Genomic DNA, 12,915 nt, shown 5'->3' on the forward strand with positions numbered 1-12,915 from the left:
AGGGCAATGCTCTCAACTATATCTGCCCTGTTGTATAAGATGTATCCAGATAATCCATGAGGTTTTGATGTTGTATAATATCAATAGACTCTCTTAAAAGGTTAATAATATATTATATCTACATATATTATATTAATATATATAATTTTTATTTCATTTAGCCTTACAGTTATTTATATCTTCAATTCTAAGCTATCAGGAATAACGCTAAAGTTAATGTTTTATACAATGCCCTATTTTCAGTTCCTTTGAATATATTCAGAATTGCTAGCTCATGTTACCTTCAAATTTAATGTTTTGTGAAAGCACCAATAGTGCATATGGCTTAAAGTATTTCTACATATTCATCAATAACAATTATTTTCATATTTGAATTCTTATTTTATTGTGGATTTAGGTTCCACACACGGATGACATAGTAAGGAACAAGTATAGAAAATGGCAACATTTTTTTTATTTTAAAGATTATTTATGTATATGAATACATTGTAACTGTCTTCCCAAGAAGAGGGAATCAGATCTTCTTACAGATGTCTGTGAGCCACAATATGGTTGCTGGGCATTGAACTCATGACCTCTGGAAGAGCAGTCAGTGCTCTTGAACGCTGGGCCATCTCTCCAGCCTTACTGTCATTTTTAACACATAAAACTACCTTGGGTTGGGTTGATAGATTATACAACATACTTAAGAAGTGTTTATTATTAGTGAGTCTTTAAAACTAAGGTAGTAGCCTAGGTGAAACTGTTTTTTTTTTTTTTCTATATTCCTTGTTTGATTTCCGCTTTCCCAGTTTCCCCCTCTGCATAAGTCCCATAAGCCCTCTTCCCTCTGCCCATTCCCCAATCACCCCCCTCCCATTTCTCTGTACTGGTAATCCCCTACAATGCTGCATCAAGCCTTTCCAGGACCAGGGAAAATGGCAACATTTTAAAATTGTTCAAAGTTCAGTTTAAATACCGTTATTGATTTTGTCCAAAAGAGTGTACCTTTTAGATTATTTACTATTGTCTGGTTCATATTGCAATTAATGATTCTTCTCTTCAGTCTTCCTTATAGATCCCTAGATCAAAACTGTAATAAAAGTCTAAACATACAGACATGTATAGAAATAGATAAATATGCATTATGCTTAAGTGTTCTGGTTAATACATTGTTTATGTTTCCATACCATGCAACAAAAACAAAATGTTTGTTGAAATCTTCTATGTCAGACATTGAAGTTTTTGTTAAAGATGACTCTATGGTTTACACCAAGTGGCTTACCATCTCATATTCTGCATGAGGAATCAGGGCTTCTGACACTTGGTAGGGAATATTACTTGACATATCACAGTCTTTAAAATGTTTGTCAGTATGTTAAAAATTCTCAATGTTAAAATGTAGTTTATGCAAACAAATGCAAGCCTCATTTACACTGAATGTTAATGAAAAATCATTTTTTTGTCATGCCAAGGGTTTTGTTTTTAATTTTGGGGGGTAGACTGTATATTATTACATTTCCTCTAATGACTTTTGCACACATTCTTCAGGTAAGTCAAGTGGTTGCATCCATCCATTTTATTCTGCTACCACTTGCAGATTTGATGACCATCTTTAATAAATACCACTCGCTTCACTTGGCTTTTCTCCCTTCTTCTATACTGAATAGTGTTGTTTTTTACTTTGACTATACTTCTAATGTGTTGTAATTTTACTAAAAATTTATCTTCAAATCTTCCAATTTTGAAGGAAAATTATAATGTCTGTGTGAATATTCCACCCTGTGCATTTCTAGACATTTTCTTTACTTGGTGTAACATATTGATTTCTAATTTTCTGTACAGACTACTGACACACAAAAGACATGAGGTTCTTCCTCAAATGGAATATATTTTTCTTTCTTGGACTTCAGAAATTATTTTTATTTTTCATATTCAATATTCTTGAATTGATATGTATTACAATATACCAAATGTCATCCTATTAAATATCCAGAAAGAAAATATTGCAGTGTTTCTTCCTGCTCTTTAATTCACTGATAGTGACAATATTTCCTATTTTCCTCAGTGCTAAAGAGAAGCACATTGATTTCATAATTGATTTACTTTGTGTGGTGAGGTAAAGTGGGTGAGGATGGGAGTATACATATCCCATAGCATGTATATGCAATTCAGATGAAACTTTTAAGAATTGGTTGTCTATTTCTACCATGTAGCTTTCAGGTTTTCAGGCTTTGTAGCAGGTATCCTCACCCACTGAGCCATCTCAACATTGACCGTGTATATCATTGCCACCTTCTGCTGACATAGAATGGTGAAATGTGTGCGATATATAATAGCACTTTGCATCCTCACATAGCAATTAGTATGTGTTCAATCACATCAGTAAGGACTCATTTTCAAATGGAAAACTGAAGGAAATATAGTCACACAGCAAACCTAAAAACAGAATATGTTCTTCTTGTATCAATCAAAGAAGATTTATGAATTATAGGGAAATTGTGTGTGAACACTTCAAAGGAAATGCATCAAATACATTGTGTGTGCGCATGTGTGTGTGTGTGTATGTGTGTGTGTATGAGTGTGTATGTATGTGTGTTTAAAGCTCAAACCAAAGGTGATAGTTTGTAACCTTAAAGCCAAATAAAAATTTAGACTAGAGAAATATTCTTGAAACACTTTGGTGAAGTACAAGTTCCTTCTTAAAGCCAACACCTTCTAGTTAACAAAGTCCTCAAGACACAGCTGTGTTTTTCAAAAGTATATTGCACCTACTGTTACTTCTGTTGTACAAATTCAATTCATTTTAGCTGTTTAAAACTTGTCAATTTGCTTAACTATGAAAGAAAAGCCAAATAGTTTGATAGAACTATTTTCACTTTCTAATGAGATGCATACGCACAGCAGAATTATTGGTATTCAGACGATTTAGGGGCATAATCTTTTGCATATGCATACCCACATATGTATTTCCCCCACATATGGATATATAATGTTTATATCTCTGTAAATTAATAATATAGGCAGTACTCTCTATGTTTCTGGAGTAAAGTGATAGAGCAGGAAAGATTTGAACATATTTTTGTACAGCAGTGGTTCTCAACCTTCTTAATGCAGTGGTGATCCCAATGATAAAATTATTCTCATTGCTACCTCGGAACTGTAATTTTGCTACTATTATGTATAATAATGCAAATATCTGTGTTTTCTGATTGTCTTAGAAAGTCCCTGTGAAAGGACCATTCAATGTCCCCAAAGGGGTCATGACCCACAGGTTGATAACTTCTTGTTTAGGTAATTGAATGGGGCATAGAGAAAGATGTTCTATACCACCAGCCAGGGAAAACAAACTTCCCATGTTCTTTAAGAAGAATAAGGATTGAGGCTAGAAAGATGGTTTATGGATTAAGAACCTCTGCTCCTCCAGATGTCATGAGTTCAATTCCCAGCAACTGATGGTCACTCCATCTGTAATTGGGTCCAGTGGTTTCTTTTGGTGTGTCAGGGATAGTGTGCTCATATGTATTATATAAATAAATAAATAAATAAATAGATAGATAGATAGATAGATAGATAGATAAATCTTTAAAAAAGGAATAAGGATCATTCCAGAAAATGCTCTTAGAAATTTCATGAAGTAACTGATGTACTCTAAGTCCTTATTTAATTGACTTTATATATTAAAGTACTGTCATAAACATCACTATCATTTACAGTATGTGTACAATAACACCCCTCCACCACCACCAGAATAACTCTGCCTAACCTTTTGAGACAGAGATCTCTTGTTCAGACTGCAAAATGATTTGCCCGACCTTCCAAGCATAACTGATCACTCTACTGTTTACCTAATGAAGTGATTTTAACATTTTAGTAAGGTGAAAGTGGACAAAGGATCCTTATTCTTTTTCCCTTTATAGAAATGCTGACGGTGGCTGTGCGTGCCTCTAATCTCACATTCTAGAGGTCTGTGGAGTAGAGAAGAGCTATGACGTCCCCCAGACTTCCCCTTTAGAATGTTTTATTTGAAATAATATATATGCAATCTAGTGGCAAGTCATTTTAAGAAAGTTAAAATATTCCAAATATAGTTCCAAATGAAATTAGCACTAATGAAGTGTGTGAAGATTAGCTCATTCATACTTAATGCTCTAGTTACTCTTTAAGAACCAATGCTTCTAAAGTGAGATTAATTTCTCTGTCACTATATGAGCTAACCCTTGGACACATACAAGACAAACAATGGAGAAAGAATACTCTTTCTAATTCCCCCCAATTACAGAGATAAACTGGATTTCTATATGTAAAAAAGAAGTTGAACCCTTATCGTGTAGTATATATGATATCACTATGAAACACTACCTCTGTTTTGTTAGAAAGACTATGATTTGTTTTATAAACAATACAAAATGAAACAGCCATTGTCAAAGATGATCAAAAAACACATGCACACTCTTGGAGAAAAGTCAGGCTTGTATAGTCATTATAGAAAATAATAGAACATTTCCTGGAAAAAAAAAAGGCTGAAAAATTGGCCATAGAGAGGTCTTAGCCATCACTTCTCGGCCTTTTGGCTAAGAGCAAGTGGAGAGGTCTTAGCCAGTAAAGTGCTTGTTCTGCAAGCATCAGGACCTGAGTTCAGATCCCTGGGACCTAGAGTAGAAGCCAGATCTCTACTAAGTTCATAGAATCCCACTGCTAGGGAAGTAGACAGAGGAAGATCCCTGGGGCTTGCTGGCTCACCAGTATAGCAAAAAGAGAGACTGAAGAAGACAGTCAACATACATTGACATCTGGCTTTTACATGTGTCTGCTCACAGATATTTCCCCCACATACACATATACATATGCACACACAAAGTTAAAAGTAGAATAACATGATTCAAGAAAAGGTTTTTTTTTTATTCGATATATTTTTTATTTACATTTCAAATGCTCTAAGATCAAGAATTGGCAAATGGGACCTCATAAAATTAGCAAAGTTTCTGTAAGGCAAAGGACACTATCAAAAGGACAAAATGGCAACCAACAAATTGGGAAAAGATCTTCACCCACCCTACATCCGATAGAGGACTAATATCCAATATATACAAAGAACTCAAGAAGCTAGATGCCAGAGAGCCAAACAACCCTATTAAAAAGTGGGGTACAGAGCTAAACAAAAAATTTTCACATGAAGAACTTTGAATGGCTAAGAAGCACCTTAAAAAATGTTCAACTTCATTAGTCATTAGGGAAATGCAAATCAAAACAACCCTGAGATTTCACCTTACACCAGTCAGAATGGCTAATATCAAAAACTCAGGAGACAGCAGGTGCTGGCGAGGATGTGGAGAAAGAGGAACACTCCTCCACTGCTGGTGGGGATGCAAATTGGTACAACCACTCTGGAAATCAGTCTGGCGGTTCCTCCGAAAACTGGGCATGACACTTCCAGAAAATCCTGCTATACCACTCCTGGGCATATACCCAGAGGATTCCCCACCATGTAATAAGGATACATGTTCCACTATGTTCATAGCAGCCCTATTTATAATAGCCAGAAGCTGGAAAGAACCCAGCTGTCCCTCAACGGAAGAATGGATACAAAAAATGTGGTATATATACACAATGGAGTACTATTCAGCTATTAGAAACAATGAATTCATGAAATTCTTAGACAAATGAATGGAGCTGGAGAACATCATACTAAGTGAGGTAACCCAGACTCAAAAGATCAATCATGGTATGCACTCACTAATAAGTGGATATTAGCCTAGAAACTTGGAATACCCAAGACATAATTCACATGTCAAATGATGTCCAAGAAGAATGGAGGAGTGGCCCCTGGTTCTGGAAAGACTCAGTGCAACAGTATAGGGCAATACCAGAACAGGGAAGTGGGAAGGGGTGGATGGGGGAATAGGAGAGGGAAGAGGGATTATGGGACTTGCGGGGAGGGGGTATATCAAGGAAAGGGGAAATCATTTGAAATGTAAATAAAAAATATATCGAATAAAAAAAAGGAAAGAAAACCACCCTGGTTCAGAAATCACAGTTACAGAAACATTTGAAATCTACATTGTTGGAGTTAAAACACTTATTCTGCAATATCTTAGCTACATAACCTTAGGTGAATTATTTAAACCCTCTTGAGTTTAGCTATACCATGTGACTATGACAATGTATCTCTTTTATAAACAATTGGCCTGACCATTTATTTGAACACAGCATTGGATAGGTAATCTTTATTATTCTAGGCATGATAAGATAAGATAGTCTAGTACTATTTCTAAACTAAAGACATTTTTGATTTATGGAATTGACATAGGGGGTTAATGTTATAAAACCCAATAAACCAAATTCTATTATTTTTCTAACAGTTATTTTGCATTTCATGTGAGATTGTTTTCTCTGTACTTACATTTGCTGTAGCAGACTTGAAAGACATGTAACACATGCAGATACAAATTAAAAATACAGTAAATATTTTTAACAAAAAGGTAAAATAATCTAAAAAGCAAAAACCTTGGAAGTACTCTACATATACCCATCTAGAAACATATAGAGTGGGGAGGTGCTCAGTCTGAGTAGAAAAGCTATGGATAATTGATAGTTGCAGAAAGAGCAATATATCATCCTACACCCATACATATACTGACAGTACAGGTGAACTCTGTGTTTTGTAGCAGTTAACATTGGAAAGGAAAAATTATTGAGGATTGAGGGGAGGGCAAAAGTTGGAGGAGAGGAAATGGAAGGTATCAATGTTGTTATGTTTTTGAGCCTGCTTAGTGATCTGCAGTAAATTCCTATAGTTTTCTTTTCTTTTCTTTCTTTCTTTTTTTTTTTTTTTGCAGATGACAAGAATTTGTTGTAAGCAAACTGCTACTGATTCATTTATTTTATTTTCTATTTTCACCCCTACCTATGCATAGTTTACAAGGATCCAGCTCCTTAAATTGAATACCTTTTATGATTCTAGACTTAATATGTATTAGGGAAAGAGTGTACCAGGATATAAACAACACTACTATACTCACTAGATGAAAATTCTGCTTCAGATTAGGGATCTTTCTTTGCAGAAATGCCCTCTTAGCAGTGAGATGAATTTTAAAGACAGTAATTTAACATTTCTTCAGTGTTAAGTTTTCATTTACTACTTTTGTATCATGTTTCAATTCTGACATCTCCAACACTTTTCATTCTGCATTACTCCTCTACATGTGGAGTTTTGAGTATTCCTGGGAGGTTAGAAAGAAAAGAGGCCTCCCCCCATCTCTCCAATCTTCTTAATGATGAGACCACATAAAAAGTAATGCAGCAACTCAAATGAATCCATTGTCACCTCAGAGTATAAAAGTGTAAATATTTATTTTCTTTTACTGTTTTGATTTTTACAGTCCAGATTTTATTCCCCTCCCAGTCCACCCTCTGACTGTTGCACATCCCATACCTACTTCCCAGCCCCCATCTCCAGAAGGATGTCTCCACCCCTGACACCACCAGACCTCTAAACTCCCTGAGGCCTCCAATCTCTTGAGGGTTAGGTGCATCTTCTCTGATTAAACCCAGACCCAGCAATCCTCTGCTCTATATGTGTTGGGGGGTCTCATATCATATGGTATATGCTTCCTGGTTGGCAGTCCAGTGTTTGAGAGATCTCAGGGGTCCAGGTTAATTAGGACTGCTGGTCCTCCTACAGGGTCACCCTCCTCAACTTCTTCCACCTTTTCCCTAATTCCACCACAGGGGTCAGTGGCTTTAGTTGGGTGTAATATCTGCATCTGACTCTTTTCACCTGCTTGTTGGGGCAGTAATGATAGGTCCATTTTGGGGAGTGCTCCATATTTCAGTAATAGTGTCAGGCCCTGGGACCCCTTGCTCTGGATCCCTCTTTGGGCCTGTTGCTGGGCCTATTTTTCCTCAACTCTTCTCCATTTCCATCCCTGCAGTTCTTTCAGACAGGAACAATTCTAGGTCAGAGTTTTGGCTGTGGGATGGCAACCCCATCCCTCATTCCATGCCCTGTCTTTTTGCTAGAGTTGGGCTCTACAAGTTTCCTCTCCCTACTGTAAGGTCCCTCCCTTTTTGTCCTGAGAGTCTCTCACCTCCCAGGTCTCTGGTTTATTCTGGAGGGTGCCCCAACCTCCTACCTCCTGAGGTTGCCTGTTCCCAAGGAAACTTTCTCTCCCAGTTCCCTCCTTTCCCTCCCTCTTGTGGTTGATTTCTTCTCCCTACCAAGCAGGACTGAGGCATCCTCATTTGGGCCCTTCAGCTTGTTGACCTTTCAGAGTTCTGTGGACTGTATCTTGGGTAGTCTGTGCTTTTTGGCTAATATCCACTTGGTGGGTACATACCACGCATGTCTTTTTGGGTCTGAGTTACCTCACTCAGGATGATATTTTCTAGTTCAATTCACCTGCCTGCAAAACTCAGGATGTCCTTGTTCTTAAAGCTGAGTAGTATTCCATTGTGTAAATGAACCATATTTTCTGTATCCATTCTTCTGTTGTGGGACATCTGGGTTGTTTCCAGCTTCTGGCTATCACATATAAGGCCACTATGAGCATAGTGGAACACATGCCCCTGTGGCATAGTGGGACATCTTTTGGGTATATTCCCAAGAGTATTATTTCTGGGTCTTCAGGTAGAACTATTTCCAATTTTCTGAGGAGCCTCCAGACAGATTTCCAGAGTGGTTGTATAGTTTGCAATCCCCACCGGCAATGGAGGAGTGTTCCTCTTTCATTACATCCTCATCAACATGTGCTGTCACCTGAGTTTTTGATCTTTGCCATTGTGATTGGTGTAAGGTGGAATCTCAGGGTTGTTTTGATTTGTATTTCCCTGAAGACTAAGGACTTTGAATATTTCTTTAGGTGCTTCTCAGCCATTTGAGATTCCTCTGTTGGGAATTCTCTGTTTAGTTCTATACTTCATTTTTTTATTGGGTTGCTTGGTTTTGGGTGGTTAGCTTCTTGAGTTCTATAGAATAGAGTATATATAGTATAGAATAGTTTTATTCTATTTTAGTATAGAATAGGATTTATTTAGGCCATGGGGAATGGAGTAAAGAGGGTAGTAGAGGACTAGAAAGGGGAGAAAAAAGAGAAGAGAGGAGAGGAGAGGAGAGAGAAGAGAGAAGAGAGAAGAGGAGAGAAGAGAGAAGAGAGAAGAGAGAAGAGAGAAGAGAGAAGAGAGAAGAGAGAAGAGAGAAGAGAGAAGAGAGAAGAGAGAAGAGAGAAGAGAGAAGAGAGAAGAGAGAAGAGAGAAGAGAGAAGAGAGAGAGAGAGAGAAGAGAAGAGAAGAGAAGAGAAGAGAAGAGAAGAGAAGAGAAGAGAAGAGAAGAGAAGAGAAGAGGCTGGCAGGGAGCACATGGAGCAGGGGAGGGAATAGGCCGAGAAGGGGGGATGAGGGAAAGCAAAAGAAAGCAAGAGAACAACAGTACTTGAGTTCTTTATATATTTTGCATATTGACCCTCTATTTGAACTGGAGTTAGTGAAGGATTTTTCCCAGTCTGTAGGTTGCCTATTTGTCCTATTGCTTTCTAGTTTCATGAAGTCCCATTTATCAGTTCTTGACCTTAGAGTGTGAGCCATAGGAGTTCTGTTTTGGAAATTTCCCCCTATACCAACGAGTTCAAGGCTCTTTCCCACTTTCTCTTCTATTAGATTGAATGTATCTGGTTTTATTTTTTTGTAATATTTTTATTTTCTATATTCTTTGTTTACATTCCAAATGATTTCTCCTTTCCCGGATCCCCCCTCCCCATATGTCCCATAAACCTTCTTCTCTCCATCCCTTCTCCAATCACCTCCCTCCTTTTTCTCTGTCCTTATATTCCCTTCCATGTTGAGGTCGTCGATCCACTTGGACATGAGCTTTGTGCAAGGTGACAAATATGGGTCTGTTTTCATTTTTCTATATACAGACAACCAGTTAGACCAGCACCATTTATTGAAGATGCTTTCTTTTTTCCATTGTACAGTTTCATATTCCTTGAACAGCTCCCATGAGTGGATATTCCTATGAGATCTTTCACTGAGTTGCCTTTTCTAACTTTTTCAGAATGTTTCCCGACTGAACCATATCCTCCAGGTTTCATTGCTGCTGGCCTCCTGGTTGTGATGCTGTTGTCACTCTTGTCTATAAAGCAGATTAACTGTTGCTTCCTTTTGTCACTGACTTCTGATCACCCCCCTGTGTGTTGTTTCTAGACTTCATTTGCTACCTGCAAATTCAACTGGGCACACCTCAGTCCATAGAGAGAAGCACACAGACTGCAGACCAAGTTTTCCTCAATTTTTCACGTTTTCAATCTTCATCTCGCACTTGTCACCATATTTTAAAAAGTATTTTTAATCAACCAAGTTTTTTTTATAAAATGGCAATACTTAACATTAATGACTAGATATTAGCACTTTCCAAATATCTTGATGTTGACAAAGATGATGATGATAATCATGATCATGACAACAATAATAATGTTCTGTGGCATTTCTGTGTACATTGCTTAAATTAACATTGAGTCTACACAACTTTCCCTGTGACATTTACTCTGTTACTTTTCCCTTACTGGGAAGAAAAGCAGAAGCTTAGAGAGGTTGAATAACTTAAGCAAGGTCTCACAGTTCCTAAGGCAGACAGCAGGATTCTTAACCATGTGCCCTAAGACTTCATATCTTACCCATTAAAGTATTCAACACTATTAACTTTAATTTAGGATTTAATGACCTTGAAATAGTGTTTTATACACAAAAGAAAAGCTTAACTACTTTCAGTTTTCAAAAATAATGTGCTTTGCTTTTTCTTCACTATTATCTGCTTTATTGTCAAAACAGAAGGTTTGTGCAGTTTTGTGAACAGAATGTGAAACAGAATTTGAATTTTTTCCACTGTAAGATACAGAGAGATTATATTACATATATTCTTATTCATGGAACTTAAAAGTCACAAATATGATCTTATACATTTTATAGTTTTTCTTTTTATTATTTGAATGGATAATATATAGATAAATCTTACCTGGAAATTCCTCAATATCTATGCTTATAAACTTCACATGCTATGATTTTTACTGAATACTTTTACTATTATTATTATATATTTTAAATTATTATTTATTATTATTTTTAAGGTATGAAGATAAGATAAAATATCTTTAATAATTATTAAACACATTTGAATGTTCTATGGTACACTGCCTTATCAAGTATACAAATTGTTAAATAATTTGTCAGAAATTTTGCCTAAAACTGTTGTGCCTCAATATTTATTGATTATTAAAAAAATTGACTCTTTTGCTTATGTTTCTCATATTTCCTTTCTTCTTTTCTTCTTTCTTTCAAAAACACTAGCTGCCAGTCAGACTGTTACTCTAGTAACACAACCTGTTGCTACCAAGGAAACTGTCATCTCCAAACTAGAAATGCCATCTTCTTTGCTGTTGGAGGTCCCTGCACTGGCAGACTTCAACCGAGCTTGGACAGAACTTACAGACTGGCTGTCTCTTCTTGATCGAGTTATAAAATCACAGAGAGTGATGGTGGGTGATCTAGAAGACATCAATGAAATGATCATCAAACAGAAGGTATGGGTAAAACAATAACATTCAGGTCTTTCAGATATTTTCCTACAATGTATATTTTCCCTTGCCCCTTCCCTCTCTTTTATGACGTACTAACAGTATTTAGGCTGTTTTTTCTTTGTAAACACACTACCCACTCTAGTCTGGTCAACCTAAATACAATCAAGAACATACTTAACATTACTATATGAAGACATATTAATATAAAAGGGATGAAAAGTTAGGGTAAAACACATAAAACTTACAAGTATAGGTGGCTCTATTAAATTCAGTAAATAACTGTTCTTTTTAAAATTGTCTTTGATACAAAATAATTAGCTCAATTGAGCTGATTTCATTTACACTGTTTGTTTTGGCACTATGCAGCCATAACATATTACAAAGACAAAGATAATAATCTGGGATTTGTTTATTATCTACTCTTCTGAGTTGTCTGTGCCAGTTTTCTGCCTCAAGTGATAAGGATAATTGAGAGTTAGGAATAAATAAGACAAGTAACAAAATGGAACTTGTTTTAAATAGCCCAATCTCAATATTAGGCTTTATGCCTCACAATGGCCAAATAAACACATTTAATAATACATCTCATTTCTCACCCTCATTGAAATCTTTTTTGTTGAAATTATCTGATCAACTAGAAACTCACGAATTTATTGCTATAAATGTGGTTTACCTAGATGCTACAATTATACTATGTGGAGTTTTTTGTTCTTTATATTTCTCTATGCATAAGAAACACAATTTTGAAAGCTTTATACATGGTAGTCATTCCACTTGCTAAAACATTGAATAATATCTAAAGAAATAATAAATTATACTGATATTCATAATAAATTATATATCTGTCTTAGGGTTTTCCTACTGTGAAGAGACACTATGATCATGGCAGCTCTTATAAAGGAAAACATTTAATTGGGGCTGTCTTACAGTTCAGAGGTTCAGTCTATTATCATCATGGTGAGAAACATAACATTATGCAGGCAAACTTGTTGCTGGAGAAGGAGCTGAGAGTTCTACATCTTGATCTGCAAACAGTGGAAGAAGACTTCCACTCTAGATGTAGCTTGAGCAAATGAGACCTCAAAGCCCACCCCCACAGTGACCCACTAATTCCAACAAGGCCACACCACCAAATAGTGCCAGTACCTATAGGCCTAGCATTCAAGAACATGAGCCTATGGTAGGCATTCCCATTCAAACTATGAAAATGTGCTTGAATGTTACAGAATTTACTTTTCTTTTTTCTTTTCTCTTTTGATTTTGAAAGTCAAGAAAGAAGTGAGTCAGAGCTAGGGGTTCTAGAGTAATACAGTGGCATCAGTAGCAGTAGAATGATTTTGATGATTTCAAAACAAATGATATTTAA

General features: G+C 36.3%; 1 protein-coding gene across 1 annotated transcript in view; it reads left to right on the top strand.

The window, feature by feature from the left end:
• The window catches only part of Dmd (dystrophin), a 1,772,476-nt gene that overhangs the window by 1,082,318 nt on the left and 677,243 nt on the right, over nt 1–12,915 (top strand). Inside the window, exon 47 of the mRNA XM_052170230.1 lies at nt 11,320–11,552. Coding sequence (XP_052026190.1) covers nt 11,320–11,552 — 233 coding nt within the window. The remainder of the gene's footprint in view (nt 1–11,319; nt 11,553–12,915) is intronic.

This window comes from Apodemus sylvaticus, chromosome X, assembly GCF_947179515.1.
Source record: "Apodemus sylvaticus chromosome X, mApoSyl1.1, whole genome shotgun sequence".
NCBI lineage: Eukaryota > Metazoa > Chordata > Mammalia > Rodentia > Muridae > Apodemus > Apodemus sylvaticus.